At 37.0% G+C, this 26,120-nt stretch overlaps 2 protein-coding genes across 2 annotated transcripts in view; one reads left to right on the forward strand and one right to left on the reverse strand.

The window, feature by feature from the left end:
* ARL13B (ADP ribosylation factor like GTPase 13B) overlaps nucleotides 1-26,120 on the reverse strand; it is a 54,177-nt gene that overhangs the window by 14,658 nt on the left and 13,399 nt on the right. The window contains exons 5-7 of the mRNA XM_037378135.1: nucleotides 9,439-9,544; nucleotides 5,966-6,168; nucleotides 2,598-2,626 (exon numbers count right to left, since the gene is read on the reverse strand). Coding sequence (XP_037234032.1) covers nucleotides 2,598-2,626; nucleotides 5,966-6,168; nucleotides 9,439-9,544 — 338 coding nt within the window. The remainder of the gene's footprint in view (nucleotides 1-2,597; nucleotides 2,627-5,965; nucleotides 6,169-9,438; nucleotides 9,545-26,120) is intronic.
* Nucleotides 11,919-25,531, forward strand: STX19 (syntaxin 19). The gene is made up of 2 exons (XM_037378134.1): nucleotides 11,919-12,566; nucleotides 22,526-25,531. The coding sequence occupies exon 2, from the start codon at nucleotides 22,601-22,603 to the stop codon at nucleotides 23,477-23,479; it is 879 nt and encodes a 292-aa protein (XP_037234031.1). The 5' UTR covers nucleotides 11,919-12,566; nucleotides 22,526-22,600; the 3' UTR covers nucleotides 23,480-25,531.

Consider the following 26,120-nt stretch of genomic DNA (forward strand, 5'->3'; position numbering starts at 1 on the left):
GCAGACCAATAACCTAGGGTTTCCGTTGGAAGTCTCGCTACTTCTGCAATCAAATTTATGTTGGGCTTTTCATCACAGCTGGGATCGCAGTCCCTCATTGAAGTCACTAACGTGATGCACTTAATTTGGAAGTGCCCACATCTCTGTAGCTTTCCTTGCCAAAAGAAAACACCCCCAAATCAATGACAAAAAACTTACAGGACTATGCTTTTAAAACCATACGGAGGCAGTACCAGTGGGGAGAAGAAATTTTAGACTATCTCAAGAGGCAAGACAGGGAGTCAGCCTACACACAGTGAATTCACCTGGATGGAGGCTATGGTTCACAGAACTACAGAAAAATACACGGGGCTCATTTGGGTTCAGTATTGTGATGTGATTGGCGCTTCCAGATCAGATCGTAAGATCAGTGTGGAAACAAACAGGCAGCACAGAACCAGCCTGGATGTGGAAAAGCCACTATGGATGGCAAATTAATAAGCCCTGCTGGATCTCTGCAGTCCTGCTTAGGTCTTTCTGCAGTATCCTCTCTGCTGAGTACCTCAGCCTTTTTCCAGTATCCAGCTAACACCACTCCTGTTCCCACTGCATCAGATAATGATGAATTGTCTACATATGGACAATGGAGATACACTTTGAAACTTCCATTTTGAATGCAAAATGTGTTTGGACTCTTAAAAGCAATTGATCCTGCTGCTCTTTGTTATGTGCCACATTATAATATTTAGTTGTATGCTGCTGTGCAAATAACTTCTGATCATTAATAGCTTCTGATATCCTGTGCCACTTCAAACTTTATAAGGAATCTGACAGAACTTACTCTTTTTGGTAAAAAAAAGGAGTAAGACTTGAAAAATCAAAAAGGTGCTTTCTACTAAGCAAAAGTGTTAGCTTTTGGTCAATGAAAACTGGCATTAAGAATTAAAAAAAAGGATGAAGGATGAAATGAATGTAGAAGTGAATGAACAATGGAGAATGCTATAAAAAAGTAAAAAATCCAAAACATTTTAAATTACCAGCATGATGAGTTTCACCAAGAGGCTCAAGTTTTCGAAGTCTATTAAGTTTGGGAGTTCCCCAGCCAACTAAAGGAAACAAAGACAGTCAAAACACGCCACGACTGCACTTGATTCTGATGAAATGTATGAAAGCCAGTTCTCTTTGGGAGAAATCAAGCATTTAGAAATGCCAAAAGTATGTAATATATTGTATCTATGGTGAATAATTATTAAATACTTTAAAAATAAATGGAATTACCCTTAAAAACATTGATATTTTAATCACTTTTTCACCAGTCAGTAGGCAAGTTTCTGCCTTTTTTTTTTCTTTTCTTTTTTTTCTTCTTTTTTTTTTGTGTGAAAACAGTAACATGTTCCCCCACAAGGACAGATCAAATTAATACTGCTGGAAGTTCATACTGTGAAGCGGGAAACTGCATCAAAGATTTCCTAGAGATTAAGTTTCAGTAGCATATCTCTGTATGAAGACCATTCCAGTTTCATCATTCACAAATGACTATTTTAAAGGATTAATAACCACAAATTGAGACATCTATTATTATTTGTTAGTAGACTTACCTGGTGGAAGAGCTGGTGGTGGTGTAGGATTTTTGGGAACAGTATCATCAGTATTAACAGGTTCTACTCTGTGGCCCCTTTTTAATTTTGGTTTTTTACTTTTTTTCTTACTGTTATCTATACCAAACAGAAATACAGCATTACATATCAGTTATATTCAGAGAATATCCTAGATCATCTTCTAATAGAATTTTTGGGGTGACATAAATCAGCTCAAACTTATATACAAAATTATGTGAAATGTAAAATCTGCACATCATTTACTATAGAAAATAAACTGTAAGCATAAAATATATGCAAACTCTACATTTTAATCAAGAAATTCAACTTAGCTTGGTACTGATGGGAAGTGGACCGCATATTTTATTATAATAAAAATGTACCTAGTTTCAGCTACAGTATCAGTCTCACCAACAAGCATGCCCTTTTTTTATACAGGTCTTCCAATACAGTGCCCTAATGGTGTATTTTTATGTTTTCAACAGTTTAAATTAACATGTGGTATCATGGAAAATAACACAGACAGAAGGAAGAACTATGTGAAAAGTAACATTAAATGACGAATTCAAAGGAAGCAGTTTTACCTGAGTCAAGGCATTCTGAGGCTTGCTGCTCACTCTCTTCTTCGTGCTGCAAAAGTTGTGTAGTTGTAGAATTGCATGTTTCTAGTCTACTATCATTTGTGATTTGGCTGCTGCTACTTGATAAGTGCTGGGCATCCATTTGTTCCTGCTCTGTTTGTGATTTCAAGAGACTTGTAGCCTTTTCAGTCTCCAACCTTTGCCGCTTCTTTTCTTTTTCAATTTGTTTTTCATTCTAAGAAAAAAGATACTTTTTTTAACACCCTCTAATGCTGTAAAATGACTGATAAGACAGGAAGGTAGTTTTAAAAATCAAAATGTTCCTAAAATATTTTTCTGTCCCACATCTAGCATAGAAAACATTTACAAATAAGTAAAGAAATCAAATTGCCAGTATCCTGTCCAGAGGAAGAAAGTCCTGAGCAAAAGGTTAGAAAACTCCTAATTTCCTCCTTTTTTTTTTTTTTTCTTTTTTAATATTTTAGTTAAAACACAATACACATGCACAGAACTTAAATAGCCAGAAAGTGCTACCATGATTTGGAGAAACACTGACTGAGTCATATGGACCCAATGACAGGCTGCTTCACAGGTTCTACATCACTAAATCACAGTCTCTGCAATGCCTATACTTACACCCTTCTCTTCTTACTCTGTATGTTGTTATAAAGTGTATTATTGTGCATGTAGCTGACTTTACAAGATGTATGGATATGGGCACTTTTGTCCTGGAGAGAAGCATATGTTTGAATTACTTACTGAAAAAGTCTCTGAGTTTATGTGTTTCTTGAGACTGTGTTACCTCAAGTCAACCGAATAAAAAAAATACGGTACAATAAATAAGAACTACCTGAATTCAGAAACACAGGTTAAGGAAACTATATATTATATACTAATATGCTTTTCTTCTTTCAAAACTAAGAAACTTCTCAATTGTCTCATGTTTTCAACAGAAAACAGGTTATGCTCAGAAATCTAGTCATAGTAGTCAGAAAGATTTTATATGGCTCACTACCTCAGTAAAACGCTTCACAAGAAGCTAATACTTTGAATATTTTCACTCCTGAATATCCAATAGTTTAATTAGGAAATGTGTTCAGTCATCTGTTCACAATACCTTTATTCGACCATGTCTACGAAACTTTTTGACCCCAAATCAAAAATAGGGAACATTCTTAACATGAAAGCATTGATTGAATGCAAACAAACAAGACTGACGAGATAAAAAGAAGAAGACAAAAGTGCATACAGACTTAGAATAATTCTCTTAAATGAACCACTTTTCTCATTACCTCTCAGAAATCTTTTAGTGGTAGCTCTAAACCAATCCAGATTTCCACATATTCCCATACCTCAGAGATGACAGCAGCTATAGGCTGGAAAGGGTTTTCAGAGTTCCCAGGCTCAGGATCTTCCTCATCAGGTACATTTCTTCCTTCTTCTCTTTCCCTTTGTCATTGTTGTTGGGTTTATGTTGTTGTTGTTGTTTTTAATGTTTGGGGGGGGGGGGGGGGGGGGGGAAGATGAACAAAGAATTATGAAGAAGCCAAGCCATAAACTTTACACGCTAGAGAAATACTTATTAGGCCATCTAACATCCTCTGGTTTATGCCAACTGAGTTTTACAATATGCTTCTGTATTTTGAAAAAACATTCTACAGAAATCACCCTGACAGCTAACATCAATAAAGCATGAGTATATGTCATGGCAGAGGTAGAAACCGCTGCTACTTGACAGAAGATTCAATCAGCACTTGGGAAGTAGAAGCAGTTTTGGAGGACAGGATACGTGACAGAATACTTCTGTAACTGGAAGGGTATGATTGTTCAACAGCATGCTGAAATTGTCATGCTGAAATTTTCACAGTGGTAATCTTTTATAACAATTTTTTCAAGGTAGTCAATCATTAACAAAAACAAACCAAAACAAAATACAAAAAAACCCCACAACTATGTGGTGGGAAAACAGACTATGTAAAACCTATTCTTCTATTTTTAACACACCTCCATTTCTCATAATTCTAGATCTTTCTTAATACACATAATGGAGAACTGCTACCAAAGCATTCAGTTTATGTGGTAGCAGATAGGGAATTCATATTTGCTTCAACTAGGCTCAGAAAAGTTCAGAAAGACACACAATGCTCAGTATACTGCTGTTGCACTAGTAGGTTTTTAGGTACCAGACCTTTATGCAAGAAATATTCAACTCCTGTGTATTAAATAGTATACCATTAATAAATTATATGCTCATCAAACACTTTTCATCAATCGCTCTGATAGCACTGGTGCATAGGAATCACTGTTACACCTGCTTTACAACTGCAAGCACTGAGAGAGGAAATAACTCTGTTGTTCAGAGGCACAGAGGGGAATGAAAGGGAGGTCACCGACGTACCCAGGAAACCATGCTACTTGGAAGGAACAGCCAGTGCTGCGTTAAAATTTACTGGCACTACCTCTCTGGTTTGCCATTTGGAACAAGATGTTTGCTATGAATGTATTATGGAGGAAATGCACTTTGAGAAAACATTCAGGGAAGCAAACCTGAACAATAAGCAGTCTGGGGAATTATTAAAGCACAGAATGAAACAGAATTACAATTGAATACAGATTAACCTGTTTCTTACAGTGAGGAATCGATGCAAAACAGCAAAATGAGAATTTAATGCCATCTCTTCTATGTGAGACATGCCCTCAGCTACAGGTAAAACCAGCAAGAAGCTACAAGCTAGCTTTCCTCTAAGACACAAGAAGTTTAGCAAAACTTTGAAGCCTTTAATCTAATTCAGACCCAATCCATTCTTCCAGTGAACAAATACAATCAAGATCATGGAACAGGAGCAGAATATATGGAAAATGCCCACAATCACTAGACAACCTCTGAGAGCCTGTTCGAAGCCAGTGCTCCTCACTACGCCTCTCAACACGGCATAAACCCAACACAGTCCAACATGGTCAGAGCGTTTTGTCGATGCAGAGACATCTGGCAGACTAACAGCGCATGAATTTTTTTATAAGTTTGTGAAATATGTATGAAGAATGTGTCAGATTCCAGGTGTTTAAAATGTGCTTAAGCAATGTACTTGCTGAAGTAAACCAAACGGGCATGAGCACAAGCCAAGACACTTCACAGCAGCTGCACAGTCACTTCCCACAGTAACTGAGACTCGCAAATCTCTGCGTATATAGGGCACACAGGGGGACAGGAGCGATCAGCAATTTTTTTAAGAATGCCTTGCTAAAACGTTTCACTTCACTCTCTAACAGGAATCATGGTGGGCTGCTGATGACCACGAAGGGCTGTGAAGGGAAGAAATATATTGCTTGTCCTGCTTCTCCTCCCTGCATCGTCTTAAGTCTCTCCATGCCTTACCTGCTGGATATCCTGAAGTTCATTAAGCATAGTGTTGAATAAAGTTTCACATCTAGTCTTTGATATTCACATATGGTTTACAAAGTCTACCTTAATAAGTTTATTTTAGACGTACTTGAAGGTGACCTAAGATTAAATGCCAGGACTTAATTTTTTTGGTTAGCCTCTTGTAAACTTATATTAGCAAGGGCAAATTTATTCAACTACCGCCTTGCAATTCTCATTCATGGTACACTTCCAGCACAGAGCAAATAAAATAAAGGGGGTGAACCAGGCAAAAACTTGTAGGTCTTAATTAACGAAAGGATCTAGCACTCAGGTCTGTACTTCTAATATGGATGCTCTTGGCTCAGAAGTTTTAAATTCTTTATACAGGAATGAATCAAATATCTTGGAGGAAGGGGAGGTAGGAGAAATTACAGAGACAATACCTTTCTTCTCGTATCCTTCTCACGCGCTCAGCTCGTTCTAGTTTCTTTTGTTCTTCGTACGCTTTTTGTTCTGTAGTGTCTCTTTGGATGCGCTCATTTAAGGCATCAAAATCTTTTGCTATGATATGTAATAGCCAATATAAACCCTTTTTTATTGATTTATCAATTTTTTTCCCACAGCCCATGATAGCTGAGCAAGGTTCCTGCAAATTTAAGGAGAGAGAGTGGAATTTTTTTTGCAGTTCAGAACACATTCCTTGACTGAAAACAAGAATTCAGCCAAACAACTACTTTTTACTGTGAAGCTTGCAAAACTCTGAGAAGTAGGGGAAATAAATTTGCATTTAGGTATTCTATAAATTTAGGTGCTTTTTTTGCCAATATACAAATCACATTAGTTCTACCAAATTCCATTATTTCCAGTGTGATTTAAAAAATACTCGAATACTGCACAGAAAACCATGTTTGCATGTCTTTCTCTAGACATATACATACACCCATTCCATATACACACAGCTGTAACATATATAACTGCTATGTGTATATATGTATATTTACAAACCTGTTTCTATACACATCCATATCTATGTGTCTATATAGAAATATAACTTATCAACCCCAAATATGTATGTTCTGTTTTGCTGCTGGTTTATAGATAGTCCATGTTATATTTATGTAGTAAAATGGAAAAAACAAGATGCAAGAGAATCAGCTTAGCTCCAGTTCATGAAAGAAATGTTCAACTTGTTCATAGCACTAAGGGGATAAATAAAATCCAGTGTGAATTTGTCATTAAAACTGTCAAACCCATTCTGTTTCTTAGATCAGAAGAGGTATTGTGGATAGGGGTGAAGCAAAATACTACACATGTTGACTGGACTGAAACTTCTATCATGATATTCTCATCAGTAAGAGAGAGAACCATGATCTAGGCAAACCAGTTGGAAGATGGGTGGAAAAGCCAGTGCCAAATTAGTTTGGAATATGTTATCTAGCTTGGATGCAACAATTCAAGGAAGTGGATTGACTAGAATGATTTTTCTTACTGTGCTCCTTTCGATTCAAACAAAACTGGTTATGAAAATGTATCTGGTAAGAAAACATTGCAGGAACAGGAGTGGTTCTCTTGACGTGAAAAAGCTTCAAGAAGATACAATAATAGCCTTCAAAAACATAAGGCACAACTGCAAATAGGAAAAGATTAATTTGTTCCTCATGTTAATTGTCAGGAGGACAAGTATAATGGGCTTTAATGGAACAAAAGAAACATGTCTTGATTCTAGCTTAGAACACAGAATAGCAACTGAACAGATCCAGCTATGTGTTTGCCAGGAAGAAATGGTATTACACACCTGATTGTGCTCAGGAGTGAAGGACAATTACAAAGACTCTCTCCAATGTCAACACATATAAAATTCCCCTTTACCTCTTCATTTGACAAGCATTTAAGTGGTACCATAGTCAGATATGGTATGTACAATTTATAACAGAAAAAAATAATTCTGTCCTGTTATGTCCCCCCCAGTGCTAAACTGCTTTATCTATATATAATAAACATATCTTATATAGTAATATATATATTTATATAAACATATTTCATATAATGTATATTTAATGTATATCTTAAATATACCTTTATTTTATAAAAATATATAGTTTGCATTTTAATACATTCCTAATTTGTCTAAATTAAGGTTTAAATATGAGTGTTGTTCACTATGGAATGCCACAATACTCTAGCAGAACCTCATCAGGTGAAAATGTATAGGCAATAATACCTTGTTTCTCTCTGATAACTAAGATAAAACAATAGACAGCACTGGGGCAATTTTCTTCTTGGTTTGCACCAAGATTATTGTTGCTGTAGTTCAGTTGTAAAATACAGAAATTTAGAAATACAGAAAATACAGAGATATTAAAAAAGAAAGAGGAAAGTAATTCTCACTGACACTGTGTGACAGTGAGACAAATAGCTATCTGTGGGAAACAAAGATCCAGAAAAAAACTAATTAGACAAAAAACAGTTTTTTGGTCCTTGCCTAATTTTATTTAAATCTTGTTTCACAAGACCCCTGTTTAAACTCACCCCATGAGTCATCATGTTGAAACAACTTGGGACCATGTTTACCTTTCATCAGCCCAGTAAAGAAGCTGCCCATTGAGTAGGTAAGACTCTCAGCTGATTTCAGCTAAAATGACTTAAGAATACGTGATCTAGTTTCTTTGTTGATTACACCCAAGATACAAATGGACAACTAGAACAGCATTTTACTGGAAAATGGCACAAATTAAATAATTCTAAAGTATTGGGGAAATACACTAGAATCTTACAGGTCTTTCACATTGATGCTGCTTTTCAAGAAAATATTTATGTCACAGAAGTCCCTTGGGAAAACAAAATGGCAAACTCGCAATTGTTATTTTTATGATAGCTACATATGCGTAGTGCAAAGTCCACTGACTGAAGAAAAGCATTCAAAGAGTCATGACATAATCACTATAGCAGAGCTATGCCCTGCTATAACTCAGCTTTCTAGAGAAAATAGCAGCACTATGTATTACCCTACAACTCTCCCTAGGGAATTAAGTGTATTTTTGAAATTTTAAAAACCAAATACCAGCTGGAATAGTTTTGCAAAATTGCCTTTTAATTTTGGCTAATAACATTACATTATCTTTTTAAATGTTTCTTATCGAAATTAGGAAAAGTTTACAAAAGTAAAGCCCACAAATAGTTAACTAATAAACTGGTTAATTAAAACAAATACTTCAAAGAAAATTTCGGGAACTACTGATTTAGATAAATTATTGGAAACATTGACCAATATTAAGTAGCTTTCATACAGATTTCTGGTTTTGGCTCCCTCTCCCCTGCCCTTTTCTTAATTTTTTTTTTTTTTTTTTTTTTTTAACATGACTGTGAATACTACATCTGAAACACAGGTATTTTAGGACAAAAATTTAACTAGCAACTAGCTCCAACAGTGTTATTTGGTGACTACTGTTCCGGAAATTAGATTAATTCATAAGAGTTTGCCAGGTGGTGACTCAGATTGAATGATGATTTTAGCTATGAACAGAAATGAGACAAACACCATATCCAAACAGTGATCCTTCCTGAATGCTAACGTAGGCAAATTCCATTTCCTGCTTCTTTTTAAAAAGGTGGAATATTGAACTTGCTGTCCAATTAAACAAGCTTTAAACATATCAGTAACAAATTATTCTTAGATGGTTTCAGAATGGACTAGCGTGTACACTTTCAGGATTCCTGTTATAAAGATTTCTTCAAAAGATCCAGAAGCAGAACGTCAAGGTGAACAGGAAGAATTGCTTCCAGAACAGATACATGTCCTGTATCTTTGCTGGGATTGCAGGGTCTGAGTTTCAGTTTTACACTATATGGGACAACCTCCTACCTCGCTGCAAGCTTTACATATATTAGAAAGTTAAGCATCTTAAAAAATACTTACGATTTGACATAGACACTTGTGTTCATTGACAAGCTTTTCCAGAGATAAGGATTCTATTACATCTGCTTCTGACAGGGCTCCTTCTCTGTCCTGCTTATTTGCCAGCCTAAAGAAAAAATTAAAAGACACACTTAGCATCCCGACATGAGATTCTCAGATCTCCAAAGGATAAGTTTTTGATAAAAATAGGAAGAAGGGGAAGAAGGAGAAAGTAAAGACAAAAATACCTTGTTTCAGCCTTAATTCTTAATTGGTCTTTCTACTTAATAAACATGTCAGTCCATGCACAATTTGCAACAGATACTAACAGTAATTACTAAGGTGCTTAGTAACTATTTAATAATTATTAATAGATGAAGCAATTATATTTTACAGCTAAGAAGATGGATGTAAAAGACTGTACCATTCTACATCTAAAGCTACACAGTACAAGCTGTTGGAGTCTATGGAGACATCAATATCCTAATTAAAATGTATTTAAATTGGTCAGCATCCAAGAAGGTAGGATGGATTAACATGGTAAGTTTCCTTAAGTATTTAGGAATGTGTTAGCCAAGCAGATATAGTCCCTAAGAAGAAACTTCAAAAAGTAAACTTTCAGTCATGTTGGTCAATGATTTTCTGAGTTTGCTTATGAGCAAATATTAATAACAAATGGAGAAATTTAGGTAGAAGTCCAAAATATGTACTTTAAACAGGCAAACATGACAAAAACCCACACAGGAAATAATTCTGGTTTCTTGAGGGTTTGAGAGTTTCATAAGAAATAAACAAAACTTCACAAAAAAGGCCAAGTCAAGAAAGAGTTGTTCCCATCTTCCATAAAAACTCTCGATGACAATAGGATGTATAGTCTTTCCTCTCCCATTACCTGCTTTTAATTAACAAGGTAGTATGGTAGAACTCTAGGAACTATGAGGAGATATTAAATAATATTTAACAAGCAATAGACTACTCCTGTTCCACAGTTACTATTTTTCAGCATGAAAACTGGTACCATGTACTTTTAACCAGGACAGACTATTTTGGAATATAAGCATACAATGCAATCTTATTTTGCACTCTACAACAGTAATCCAAGCTAAGTGCAAAGGCTGGAAAGAGGAGTATTGCATAACATTAGGAATCTGAAAATTGCACTTGCTGCTCTCCAAGAAAGGAATTCCACTAAAATAACATTCTGAAGTTTAGCAACGCTTCTGTTACATGAGAACTCTGATTCAACTTTCTGGATAAAGTCACAAATATTTGGCTTCCATGAATGCAATGTCAGATGGTTTTGGAAGCAGATTCCATAGCCTTTCTTCTGAAATCTCAAGTCATCATCAACTCAAATGGCTTTTAGAGAATGTTAGGCCAAAGCTTGTACTTTGGATTTATCATACTCCTTGCTGGTAAGAATCCACTCCACAGTTAGCAGAACTTGTCAGCACTTCATTTTGTTCTAAGACCTTATTCCCTCCAACTTTCCAGAATCACAGTGTGACAGCCTCAATTCTTAATGATTTTATTTCCTTGAGAGGAAGAAAAAAAAAACCCCAAGAAAAAAAAAGCTGTGTTACATCTATAGCTCAAAAAAACATTCCTTGACACCATTAACCTCGTGCACTATGATTCATTATCTAATCTTTTCAAGAAGAGTTTATGAAGGAGCGTAGAAAGACAGCTTCTCAAAAGTCCATTCCCTCTCCAACTTCATTGGTCTTAACTGCTTGTGGTCCAAAAAGGCTCACTGATTTACCATCAACCCTACACCCTACTGATTACCAAAACTTTGCCAACTTGCCTATGGAGCTAGAAAAAGCATGAGGCCTTCCTCCTCACCCCTCCTTTGATAATCCACTCCTACTTGTCAACAACAAAAAAAGTACTTCTACAGTACTTTGTATGATTTATTGCAGAGATTCCCTAACTGCTGTCCAACGCACGTACAGAACCTACAACGTTTTCAATATGCTTATGATACTCTGGCACTATTTCTTCTCACCAACCAGCTAGAACAAGTAATGTCCTCACAGTATTTAGCTATGAAATAGAGCCAAAGATAAACCAGGGGGAAACTGAAGAAAATATTTCTGAACACGGAGTTTGTTGCCACAGCCTACTCCTTTCTCACCTGTAGATTAAATAACTGCACTATTTACTAGGCTATTTGGACTGCACATTCTACAAAGCACTGCTGAAGCAGAATGAAATGTTGGTAAGCTGCATAGCTCAGCGTGAGTGTGACACTAACGCCCTGTAACTTGCAGTAGCTGCTGATTTTTAACTTCCAATACCTTGAAAGGTCTAAGATTTGCTTTTTTGTCCATTAGCTTCCATTTTCTTCACAGCACTCCTGTTGCAACATTGACTGTATTCAAAAAATACAGCTGAGGTGCTGTGTCTGAAAAAGCAGAATATCCAAATAGCTATCTCCACCTTATGCTCCTCAAGAACTGAAGTGGTTTTGCACAGGTCATATATCTCCTGCTCGACACCCTGCCCACTTCAGCCTTGAGGTCAAACTTACAAATGGAGTTAAAATAATTTTAAGATACTCTGACAAAGTGTATTACTTTGTTATTTGCTGGGGTTTTGTGTTGTTTGTTTTTTTTGGTTTGGTTTTTTTTTTTTTTCAGGTAAATGCATTCATACATCCATGACCTACCCTTGCTTCTTTTTCCCTTCGTGCCTTAAAGGGGAAGCAAGCAATCCCTGCACTTACACTTGGGCTTCATCCGTAGGCAGTGCTCCACTTCCAGCTGTAAACTGGCCCCTATCTAGGGAGCTGCTCCCAGACACTTCCTGCTACTGGGCAGCTCCAGCAGTGATCCGCCTCTCAGCAAGGCTGGGTTTCAAACAGGCAGAACCAGATTCCCCAAGCAGAAAGTAATCAATTTGCCTGTCTACTGCAGTTGCAGAAGTCGGCTCCTCTCTCACACCGCTGCTCCCGATGATGAACCCTTGGACAACTGTATAAGACTTAGAAGTGGAAGGCATGCAGAAAAAACTTCACGGAATGTCACTCAAGGCATATTACTTAGGTAAATATTAGAAACAATGTTTTCTGGATTATACTGAAGCTGAAACCTCAGGAGTTCCTCTGTAAAAGATAAAACGGAAAGCCACCAGCACAGGATTAAAAGGTAAAGACTCTTCTTTTACTTAATGCTTGCTAAGTTGCAAATATCAGAAAAAGGCTGTAGTGGGGTTTAAAATGGGAATGTGCCCAAGTGTCAAGACATGCAAACAATGGATGTCTATCCTGCGAAGAATTGTGTATTTCTCTTGGTGAATATAGTCTCACAGCTCTGCTGCTCATGCACAGGAATGCTAGGTTTTGAGGCAAGTTTATACATAAAACTTCCTTCCTCAAGGAATACATCAGAGTTATCTTAAAGGATAGACCTTGATTATAATTTTCCAAGTCAGTACAAAACTGTAGTATGTATATAATAAAAAACCTCCACATACTTGAAAGCACAGGAGAGTGTCTGTTGGTTTATCACATTAAGTTTGCTAAGTAAGAAACTTTTGTATGTAAAATCATGCCTGACTTATTTCAATTTCACATAAAGTACGTTTGGAACATTCTTAGTGAACAAACTTACTTTACACAAGAAATAAAGCTAGACACCAACTGTTTTTATATCAGGTAGGTTTTTTTAAGCAACTAGAAAGCTTTTGAACTTTAAGAGTCATGGGAAACAATGTGGAAAGGGAGTGTATGTATATATTGGCACAACTGACATCTACAGTTCAATGACAGAAGACATGCCAGAGAAAAACAGAGTCTTAACACAAACTATGTGTGTTCCTCGACTTGTTTCTAAAATGTAAGTTACTGAGCAAAGAGGAAAAAAGAAAAAAAAAATTACCAGTATTAAAGTTTACTTTACAATCCAAAAGATGTAGTGGGGGAAAAAAAAATCCAGTATGAACTGGACACATTTGTATCTCAGCTTTCATCAAAAAACCAAGAAGTGTTACAGAAAGGGTTTATTTGGGAAGAGGGTATGTGCACACCCATATGTGTGTTTTCTTGTTTTGTAGACACGGGGGATTTTTTAAACCTTGTTACTTCCCAACTAACACATTTCTCTTCACTTCTGTGGGATTCTTATACAGTAAAAACACCGAAAACAAAATACCGTATGGAGTACACACTGCGGGGGGTGGTAATCCCTAAAAGTGGCTCAGTGATGCTGCTTTTGGGGGTAAATTGTATCAGTTAACAAGAAACCTAAAATTTTGGGTCAAACCTCTATGGTGGCCATCAAAATTAACAAAGAGCAAAGCATCCCTGAGGTCAAAATATTACAGTACCAGAACTATCAACATGATTAAAAAGCAACTTTAGAAAAAGATGTCTATGAGAATGACTTAGATCAAGAAAATTAGTCTTTAAGGCTACTTCAAGAAGCATAGCTTTGAGGGACTAAATTAGCATTCCTGGGAAAATAAAAAAAAAAAAAAAGAAAAAAGAAAAAGAGAACACCTTTGAACTTCACAGCAGTCTACCCAAGGGAAAGAACAATGCCATATTCTTCAGTCCATGGTCAATCTTCTATTTAAAAATGCTGTTCTACGTTTTTCCTTTAGAAATGTCACCTCTCATTTGTTAACTTGTTTGTTGGGCAACCCTGTGGACAGCAATCAGTAGGATATTTTATCCTAGAGAAGTGAGGCCTCAGCAGATACAGCAAGAAAAGGTTTTGTTAAGTCTTTTTATGTTTTGCTTCTGTTAACATCCATGAAAGTCAAACTGCTGACCCACAAACAGGCAGAAAGATGCCAGTTTGTCAGACTGGTTTTTTTTTCTTTCCTCTTCAGTTACTGGCAGTGCATTAGCTTTTCGAGGAAGTCACAGAAAACAAAATTCTTTATATTTTTACCGAACAAGCAGATAGGAGAACTAGCCAACAGTTTCCAGCCTCCAATGGAATTAAGCACTCTAAAATTAAACTCTGAGCCCTCTCTTTCCCCAGAGTTTTTGTGGATTGCTTTTAAAAGCTTTTAAGTACACTGAAACAATTCAAATGGTGGGTGTTAACAGTTCTTAAACTACATTCTTTAGCACTCTTAAGCCCTTGTGCCTTCTGGATTGTTGACAACAATTATAAACCCATCAGTAGCTTTTTACTGATTAACACTAGGCTCTTTCTCAGGTAATCTGTCTTATTTCATTTCTCTAGTTTACTTTTCATGCCTTCAACTCTTATGCAAAACAATAATTTGAATATTAGGGTAAACCGTACTGAAAAACTGGTTAATAAATTGCTAAAAAATTATCTGCCTGCAAACATCAATTAAGGCTGACCCGTAAAAAATAAAAAAATAATTAACTGCTTTCATGCAGTTGCAGGGAGAAAGAAGAGACATTTTTCTAATTCAGCCTTTTCTCTAAACATTTCCTCCAGGTCACATTTAAATACGAGAATACTTAGAAGTAAGATTCTAAACTCATCCCGTTTATAATACCTCCAGGCGACTCTAGAGCAACTTCACTCTCATATTACCTTTTGAAGCAGTCACAAGAATGTCAACCATTACAATTTGTTTCATTTTGGTTAAGTGGCCTCATTCTCACCTCAGGTCTGAATCATATTCCTATTTACCGAAAACATGGTCCTCTGACACACTGCTCTGCTCTCAGGTTAATCATACCTATTGATCAAATAGGCTGCATCCAAAGAGATGTCTGAGCTCACATCAGGAATATTATGTTCAACTTCCAGATGCGTAATCCCAAACCCAATGACAATAAATGATATCGCCATACATTTTTGTAGATTTTAAAAAAATGGTTAACTATTAATTATTTTCTTACACTCTATTTCACGTTGATATATCAATACCTAGGCAAACATTGAAGTTATTTAGTCTAAGTTGCCTGTTTTTTTTAAAAAAAGTTCCCTGAAAATCCTTTGATTTACTACAGGTGAGTTCCAAGGCTGTGATATGTAGCTATATGGTCTGACAGAGATGAAATGGGAATGTGAAGTAGGTGGGATGTTGCATAACAGAAATTTTGAGAATGCAATTCTACTGCCAGGAAGACAAAAATCTTGAAACTGATTTATAGCAATAACTTGTTAATCAGGAATTCAAACTATATATCCTATTAAATCAAAATAATTTCACTTGTCCTCTATCCTGTTGCAGACCTTTCTCTTGCTCCTTATTTATTTATTTTCAAATACTGCTTTAAAACATACCAATATCTGGACCTTAATTATGTGATCTTTTGGCAGAGGATATTATGATTTTCTTTCTGTGACCTACAGGTGGCCATCATATTTGCAATAGCTAATTAAGTGCAGGTGCTGACTTCTAGTAGTATTCTTGCTGGAAATAAACAAATAAACCCAGGTATTTACATTTATTTCTCTCTGCTGCTCATTTCTGAAGTCTCTTAAAAAATACTACTGATGGTAAACATCAAAACATTAAGGAAGTTCTTTAGTTTTGCTTTTAATTAAGGGATACACCATTCCCTTACCAAATACAGAGAATAATCCACAGCCTAACTGATCGGCAGAGTGAGATCATGGTTTTGTCAGTCAGGACTTGTAGGTGCAGCATGCGTCACCATAACTGTGACTTACATCAGCACAAAAGCACGAACTCGCCACCTTCCATTACCCACAGTATCAGCAGGGAACATGAGACTTGTCTGGAGACATGGAAATGGTGGTGGATGCTTCTCCTCAAGTCTTCCACAACTGCAGCCACACATTCGTAACAATGGTTCCAAAACTCTGTGGAACAATCTCAGATTTGCCAGTGGTTCACTGTGCATCTTTGAACCAAATACTTCATAAAAGAGCACAAAAAGCCCCACATTTTTCTAATTAGAGAAGTACTGACAGTTGTAGAGATTCTGAAAGTATAAAAGCTTGTAATACAGGTGATTCCCACACAACATGACTGTGCTACAGGCTTCTGGCCAAATGGACAAGAACACCTGAACTACTTCAGGTAACTAAGGTCTATTCTCCCCTCTCCATCTCCCTTGAAGGGCTCACTCCAACTGTGATCCGCTTACACTTTTCCCACAACTTTGGACTCATTCTTACCCATCTTATGAACTCCTGGAAAACTCAGACCTGTTTGATTCTATTTGAATCTCATGTTTTTACTCAATATCAGTATTTCCCTACCTCCCATGATCTATTTCACACCCATCAGAGATCCCCCAGGCTACCTTGCTGCAAATGCAGCATCGCTACGCTCCTGCGTACTGGTCATTTTGGTTTCACTGGGTAGCCTTATGGCAGTTATGGTGGGTGATATCGTTGTGGGGACAAGCAACCAGATTTTATTTCCTCAATGTTACGTAGCAGGCAACACCAGAAGCAATGTGCTGCAGGTTATTTCCCAGCAGCTGACAAATACAAATGACCTTTGCATGTTAGTATTTTTTAATATTAAGAATGAGATACCCATTAGCACTTAAGTCCCCTGTGCTGGAAAGGTTACTGATTTTGCACTACCATATCATATATAATCTGATACAGTTTAGCTACCTTCTACATATAATGGCAGCTTTTTTTAGGCTCATAACCAGGGCAAGCTCTCTGCCTTTGATATTTTCCTCATGAACCACTCCCACACTTCCCACAAACAGAAACTTGAACTTAGAACTATTTTTAAATATGTTTTTCCAATGACTTATCATCTTAAAACAGAGATGCTTTAAGAGGATGTTTTCATCCAACCACCTTGCTGCATGATAATCCTTGGTTTAAGCACGTTCATTACAAGGCATTTAAATTAAAGGAAATTTCTTTCTTAAACAAAAGAGAAAGAAATGTAACCTGTAACAAGATTGCTCACTTTAGTTACTTAAGTTATATCTTGGGGTAACAGGGAAAGATTCCAAAACCATCAAACAAGTTCCTTCTTTTCTTGTGAGAATATACAAGAGAGCACAGCCTTTGGAGCAAACTAGAATTTCAACCCAGGCCCCTAGTTTTCCTCACACACTACTTTAAGTATCTTAAACTGTAGACATTTAAATGGTATATGTGTCTCAGTACTTTTTTGTTGTTAAAGTTAAGACACTCAAAGTAGTAATCAAGTTCCAGACCAAAGTATGATTCCCAACATTACTCGAAGGCATTGTGCTCAAAAAGAACAGTTATACGGGTTTGCTGGCACCATATAAAAGAGCTGTAATGTAACTTCACTGCAGCCTGGATATGGATTTTAAAAGAAAATAATTAAAAAATGCGTAAGATTACGTGTAACATGAAATTCTTTTGGGACATGTTGCCCAAAAGCACCCTCTACCCAGTGCCCTTAATTGACTCATAATAAGGAACAGGAAAACAAACTGACCCTTACTTTTGTCACAATCACTAAAAAGAAAAAAAAAAGAAAACAAGGTAGCTATTTCTGTAGAGGTAAAAAAGCAGTATGATGCAGAACACAGATTACACATCTCAAAGAGCTCTCTAAGAGAGAATTCTGACCCTTGTTTGCCTGTAAATCCTCTCCTCCTGGTGGAGCATAGTATGTTAAAATGAACGTAAGCAGGCATGCAAATTGCATCAAAGGTGAAATACAAACAGAGCCTTTTGCATCAGGCAGTTTAATGAAGGTGCTGAATAACCAAGAAATAGTTACCAAAACGATGAAATTAAAATAAACAGCAGTTCTTGGTAAGTCGGGTGTGGGTGGGGAAATAAAATATTCATCAAAGCCAAAAAAGAAGCCATTAAATCTAATTACAACCAGTAAAAAGAATTCCATATGATCAACTTAGCTACTTCACATATCCATTTAAGCCTTTTCACTTAATGCAGCCCAAACCTCATTTTTGGATGTAGGCTCCCTGTTCACTGGGTCTACTGACACGTTAGATAGGTGAAAGAATATTTTATGTCTGCTTTGCAATTAAGGAAAAGAACCTTTCAACTTGTCTCCCCTCTCCTTAAAAAATAGAGAATATATATTCTTTTTCATTTTCATCAAATTCATTATTTGTGTTTAGGACATACTTTAACATCATGACAGATTATTAATAATGGTGGTCCAGTTATCAGGACCTATTATGTCCCTCATCAGTGTACTGAGGTAATTGGCATTATGAAGACCTTCCCAACGACATATGTCATCAATTTGACTGGAGAGATTCATAACCCTGATGAGCAACACAGTAAAGTTATCAGAAGGCAAAGACTCCTGCAATACCCTTAAAATGTATTTGACAAGGATGTGTGCAAAACTGTATTTCTGAACCTGTCAACTATATATAACTACAGATAAAGATGCCCACCAGAGGAACAAATTCAAACTTAACCACCAGCAGATCTTCATGATAAAAACACTGCGAGGGGCAGGGAGGGAAGCCTTTCTAAAAAATAAGGTATGCCAGAGTGACCAAACTGAAATGCCGCATGCACATTCCTACTTTTTCTCCCCAAATACATGTAAGAAAGCATATAAGTATTCCTTGGACTCAAGTACAACTTAGACACTGGGCCAAACTGAGCCTGGTTTTTCTTCTTTTCCTTTCCCCTGTCACCTTCCCAAACCCACCCTGTAGCCCTGTCTGTTCCTTGGCTGTATTTTCCATCTTACATTGCTCCTAAATGTGAACACAGAAGGCACAGTGCCATATCGGCTTGACTAAGTTATTGCAACTATACTATTAGAGCAACTCCATTTCTACAGATTATCTTTTATTAAAGACTGGCTCGCAGTGTGTGATTCTGGCTCCAAGCACATGGTTCAGCATTGGTAACAGTGCAGACAAAAGGCAACACAGCGGCCGTTATGACCAAGGAAAGGCCAGGAACAGGGGCAAACCTCATCAATGCTCTTCAGCTTTATATGTGTAAGAGCATTTAGGGCCATTTCTAAACACAGTCAATAGTTTGAAGCTACAGTTTAACAAGCTAACACTTTCCCCATCTACCAGTTTGGTTTGCCTTTACTGCAGTCAGTCTCTTAGCTGTTTTAACCCAAATTTTCAGGCCTTTGATGAAGAAAAAGTCTGATGAGGATGTGCTAGGCTGTGCTACTTTATCACTTCAGAAAGACAGTCTTTTAAAATCTTATTTTGAATACAAGGGATACTCTAAGTCACTGGATTGCTTTCAGGCCACGTGTTTTCTTTACTGAACTCTAAAAGAACAGGCATATTCTCCCTCTTTTGACAAAAACTTCAAAGAAATAAATCTTTCATCTCAGTCAGAAGAACAACAGGATGTGCCCCTATACATATACACAAATACGTAGGAAAACAAGGACTCGGTATATGAACAAAGCTTATTGTAGAACACTCAATAAGTCAAGCCAACAATTTGCAAGGTTATCTTTGCCACAAACACATCCTTATTTATTTGAAACCAGCATGCATTTCAGTTGCCAGTATAATCAACGACATTTATTCATGCGTGTTCAGTGGCAGATTTTGAAGGCATGCCCGATAGGACATGAGATACAAAACTAGGGTTCAATTGCTTACATTCCACTCTTTAGTGAGACTGATGTTTAAACAAGGAAAAAAAAAATCTATTAACACCAATCTCAAGTATTTTGTGCTTACATCTTTGCAAGTTTGATGTTTGGGAGTATTTATAGATTTGCAAATCTGTTGCTTGCCCCAAGGAATACAGCTATTTCAAGACCACTGCACCCAAACATTGAAAAGTATATGTCAATCATTAATGGATACACAAATTGAAGATGAATCCCAGTATAGTTCTTGTGCTCCTGTGTTTAACTTACTTTCAAGCCACAGAAGATTAATCATATGAAAAATTGGTAACTGCCTTTTTGAGAAATTGTACTGTGTTCTGAAGCAGTAACTGGATGACTGCATGCATGTTTTAAGAGGTTTTCAGTAATTACTTGCATTCTCTTAGATACAAGAAATTCTCGCCACCTCACATCATAAGCATTAATGGTGCCCTTAGAACTTGCTTTTAATCACAGGCTTGTCAAGCCGTGCAAAATTAACATGGGTCAACAGATGTGTTCGGCTATACTAAAACAGATTTTCAGGTCACTTCTCTGAAGCCTTGTTTAGCACTCCTGGTTCCTTTCACATGCCCCAGAATGAACTTTCCCTGTGGCAGTCTGGGTGGTGCCAAGCTGCTCTGAAACATTCCTAAAGAATGTTACCTTGATGAAATTGCCTGACTTCTGCTGTGGGCAGATACGCAGCAAGTTAGGCAATGAAGAGGAATTACTGTAACAATGTTAATACATGTTGCATTTTCCCCACCCCAAAGTAATGTTTTCCAATTAATTACTTGCAAGCTTGCTGGTTCACAAGTGTCACTATGGTCCTGTGACTTCTAATGACTGCTAAGGCTTTTTGGATTCTCTCGATGCAGATCAACAAACACATTCAGATATTAAGGCATTAAAGGGAAAATAAATTAAAAAAAAAAAAAGCAGCAAGAGTAATCCACACTTGTGCAGAATATCAACATTCTTTCTCACGATTGATTTCTGTAGCATTTCAAGTTTTGTTTTTTCAGCTAATCCGCCTGCAGACAGCAAGATTTAAGCCTGTGGAGGACACGTTCATACTGTTAAGACTCCGTGACTTATGTAACACAAAAATCTATTTAGGGTCTTTAAATATCCATAAAGGAGCAGAGATACCACAGCAGTATCATTTGCAGCTGTTCAAATGTTACAAAATCATTTGCGTACAGACAGGTTACTGGAATAGTTCTTTGCAGTTATTACAAAAGTATCCTTCTGGATACTATATAGAAATAGTGCATTTGTTTACTTACAAACAACCAAAACAACGTTAGAATTGGGGTTTAAGAAGAAATGCACCTATAAAACACTACTATTTCAGAAGACTGCCCTGAAATCTCTGAAAACAGCCAAAAGACTCTACTGTACTGTTTCACCTTTACGCTTGAACAGGCCTTTGAAAGACACACATTTGGATTTAACCAGACGACCCCAAGTAAAAATCCCATAATCTTCTAGTCCTTTTTACTGAATTTTTCCATTCTTGATCATAGTCCAAGGAAAACATTCATAAAGGTTTTGAGAAAAATACTTTCTTCCCTATAACTAAAAATAGTTGACCTTTGACATTTTCTAAAACATACACAATAGAAACTTTCTATTAATTACGTCTCCAGTAAAGCATGCACAACACCTAGGGTAGAAAACAGAACTAAATCCACCTTCTATTAAACAAGAAACAGTACTAAATTGTATCTCACTATGGTGCACAAAGTCCATTTGCATAAATTTTATGAAGACTGCAAATGACAACATAAGAATAGATGACAGTAATCTAAAAAGGGATTAGAAAATCTTCACGCTGCAACATTAGTGATATGGATCCACCTCTATGAAGCTCAGCCATTAAAAGAAATAGCATTTTCATGCTAAATTATTCGAGTTCTTAAATTACTAAGAGTTCTGTTCTGTTTTGCTGTAGAGTTAAGTGCTTCAGTTACTATCAGTTTAACTCCCCAGGCAGAAGAAAGCAAGGAAAATGGAGAAAGGCTTTTTGGTGTGGCTAAACCAAAGCCTAAAGCAGCTTATTTACGCCAGAACTCTGATCCATTAGATAGTCTATCTCATAACCTCAGAAGCTGAAGCGTGTACTTCCTACTGAGCATCCAAAAACAGAGCAGCAGATTCACTTCTATTTTTTTTTTAAAAGAGAGATTTAAAAGTTTATTAGTTTTCATCAAATAACGTATTACAATTAAATAATAATTGGAGTTACTCCTAGTTTCCTCCCCAAAATAAAAGTCCTCTCCACATGCCATATTCCTCATTGTCGTTCCTCTCAGCAAGTTCTGGGCCTTACACCACCCACAACAAAAACGGGCTTGGGCTGCAAATCACTGTGTGCGGGAAAAACCACTGCAGTGAAGAAGCTGAGGGATGACTGTTAACCGTATCCACCTGAAGACAAATTAAAAACCTTAGCTTATGTAAACGGAATTAAATGGTGGAGTGCACTGACACCACCTACCCTGTACGTTTGTCCAGAATACCTACCGCTTCCAATTCACTGCTACTTTACTTTTGTAGCTCTAAATTCAGGCACTATTTTCCATGTCTATATATAAATGCTAACATTGTTGTCACACTTTGATTACAGTGAAACAAGAAAAAAAGATATCAGCGTTAACTCCCTGTGTTGGCAAGGGGGGAAAAAAACCTGAACACTAAAACCATGAGAGACCGCCTCCAAGAGCTTAAACTGCGAGCTAAGGAACTACAGATAGCTGGAGAAAACAACGGTGCAACTGTACAAGAAGAAGAGCTGGAGGAGTTTGAACAGCAGGCCATTATTTATGAAAAAGAGCCCATAACTGAAAGGCACTTGCACGAAATCCAGAAGCTTCAGAATGACATTAACAATTTGGTGGAGGAAGTTCATAAATTCAGTCAACAACAAAAAAGCCTACTATCTTCAATGAGAAGATTCAGTGTTCTTAAAAAGGAATCTAACATAGCAAGAGAAATAAAAATTCAAGCAGAGCACATACGAAAATGTTTGGATGAACTTTCAAAAACAGTGAAAAAAGCTGAAAATGAACATGGGCCATCACGTGCCGCAGTAAGAATTCTGGCTTCCCAGCATGCTTTCTTATCCCAGCGTTACGTAAATGCTATGCTTTCATACAACGATGCCATAACTGCTAAGCAAGAGAAATGCAGAAAATTTATTGTCCGTCAGCTTGAAGTAGCTGGTAAAGAGGTATCTGAGGACGAAGTCAATGACATGCTCCAACAAGGAAAATGGGAGATTTTCAATGAAAATCTACTCACTGAAGTAAAAATTACCAAAGCTCAGCTTTCAGAGATTGAACAGAGACATAAAGAACTAGTGAATCTGGAGAACCAGATCAAAGACATAAAGGAACTTTTTATCCAGATATCAGTTCTGGTGGAGGAACAAGGGGAGATGATCAACAACATTGAAATCAGTATGAACAACACTCAAGAATACACTCAAGTATCTAAAGAAAAATTTGGGCTTGCAGTCAAGTATCGAAAAAGAAACCCTTGCAAAGCAATATGCTGCTGGTGTTGTCCATGCTGCAAATGACAAAAGAAATAAACTGTTTGAAATACCAATGGTTCCTATTTAGCAAGCTGACCTCGTAAAACAGTCTCAGGACCCCTCGACTGCTTTACTTTTCCTCCCATTTCTCCTTCCACAGAGCTCTCAGGAAAAACTGCATCTGTTTTTCCAAACAGAGTTAGAAGAATGCAAAGAATTTTGTGGTTTTCACAGGAACACATGAACTAGGGGAAAGGACCAAAGGACACAAGTGACACTTTGTTCTTCCAGTCAAACTAAAACAATGTGGCAAAAAACTACCTGTGCTTTCGGAAAGCACTGAAAATATTGTTAATCTCAAAGACGGATTCATAAGAATGATTTAGTTAACTTTCACAAAATAATAATTAGCATTTTTAATTGCCTTGTGGATTTTTAGTACTCATATTTACTTGGTTCAAACTCTAAGGATTTTTTTCTAGGAACTTGAAAATCTACCAAAAAGAAATCTACACGTAAAGCAGATAGCATTAATAACAATCCAGAACATGATGCCTAAACCAAACAAGAAGTCAGAAACCAGTTATCAAGAGTGTTTCAATACTACCTCTATAGGAAAAGTTACTAACAGGCTTACTTAACTACTTAACACCATGAAATAATGCTCATGTTATAGCAGGACAGCACGCACTGCCTTACAGAATGCAAAACAGGCATTGGGTTATTTATTTTAATGACACCATACTGTATTGCTTACAGGTAGGTGTTCAGTTGATATTTTCCGAACACATTAAAGATCACTAGCAGCAGAAGCCCACATTACCAAACCTGCAGGGACATTTGGTAGCAGCCTGCCGAGAAGCCAAGCGTTAATAAACTGACAGAGATATTTACATTATTCAGCTACACAGAGCGGACCCCTATCAGGTAAGGAGAGGGGAATATGATACTTCATTACACAGTGATAAGACACATTCTTACTGCTGCCTAGCCTAGCTAAATTTGCAGTTGCCTCTGCAATTTCACTTTTGCTAGTACAAAAATTAAGTATAATAAAAGCAATAGAATGCCATCCTTATTAAAATAAACATGATATAGAAACAGAGAATTATTTAGGTTGAAAGAAATTTTTTGGGGACATCCAGACCGATCAACCTCTTCCTCAAATCAAGACAGGAATTTCCCTAGTTGCAGCTCCTCTCCACCACTTCTCATCCCGTCAGCACATCTCCAAGAACATTGTTCTGTTATCTTCACACCTTACTAGTAAGCAGCAGGAAGACCTCTCCCTTAGTTTCTTCATTTAAAGTCCGAACAAATGCAGCTGACTCTCCTCATATGTGATACACTGCAATACCCAAGCAGCACAGACTCCCTATAGTATAATCAACATTTGTCTTCACAGTTTTCTTGTAGTGCCAAGTCCAGAACCAGGCATGGTATAGGACATGCATTTATTTATACTACTACAGGAATGATCAGAAGGACTAGTTGAGAGTATCCAGAACTCTAAATGGCTCTATGAAATTCTGCCAGTTGTAGAAGCCTAGGATCTTCATGTAGGTATGCAAAACAGATGCCTCAGATAGGAAATATGAGTATCACCCCTGAGCACCGAAACCAGAGCAGCTAGACATTGACTCAACCGGTCCCTGAAGATCCCTTAGATGTTCTCTAGGAAAGAACTGAATTAGCAAGACAGGAAGTATATCACTGCTTTATTTTGCAGCAGCAGTTACTACTGCAATGAAGAAAAGCAAGCAGATGTAAGTGCTTTTGTTCTCCATAGTCCCAATGGTTGGTTTCTGCCCTGTTCCCTTTTGGAACTTAATGAGAAACAGCGTTCTAATGCAATTTAACAGAAAACAACAATGCAACTGAGACTTGATACGAAACAGAAAATAACAATGCAACTTGAGCAAAAAGTTACTTCCAAAAAGAAAAAAAACCAAACCAAACCAAAACTCCAAAACCAAACCCCACACCAGGAATGTATGTCTGAACTCCTTTCGCTGTGCAAAGACACAATCAACACCACGATATCTGGATACAGTCAGATAAGTCAGAGCAAAATGCACTGCAATTCTGCAAGTGCAAAGTGAGCTAGAGAGCTAGATATCTTTAATTGCATCGGGGGGGGGGATCAATCTACTAACAAAAGGCACTACTGAATTATTTTTACATTGCGACATATTATGAATTGTTGGATTTCTTCCATCTCAGCTTAAAAGTGCAACTGAAATTGACTGCTATCATAGTACAACCAGAGGTCTGAACCATAAAGTGAAAAATATTATTTACACATTAGCAACAAAAAGTAAAAATAGATAATGACACCACTGATACAGTTACATTAAATGATCTCCCTTACATATATGGAAGCTACCTTTATGTCCCAAGGGCAAAGTACAAATTAGCCAATAAGCCACACAGAGAAAAAAGTTGCTATGGCCAACATGCTCTTTCATATATATATGTATGTACCTATGTATATAAATGTATGTAATTCACACAGAAATATGCACTACACACCACACCATCTTCTTTTCCTGTTTTTACTTTTAGAAAAAACAACAGTACATAACAGATAGCCCTTTCCTTCCCTCCTAGGCCCTCAAGAAGAAAAGCATTATGGTAATTCTGTGAAGGAATTGCAGCCAGCGTTCACAGAGAAAACCAAATTACA

The sequence above is a fragment of the Falco rusticolus genome, chromosome 2 (assembly GCF_015220075.1).
Source record: "Falco rusticolus isolate bFalRus1 chromosome 2, bFalRus1.pri, whole genome shotgun sequence".
Lineage (NCBI taxonomy): Eukaryota > Metazoa > Chordata > Aves > Falconiformes > Falconidae > Falco > Falco rusticolus.

Coding starts and splice junctions, on each gene's coding strand:
- STX19 (XM_037378134.1), top strand. CDS start 22,601: ATGAGAGACCGCCTCCAAGAGCTTAAACTGCGAGCTAAGGAACTACAG.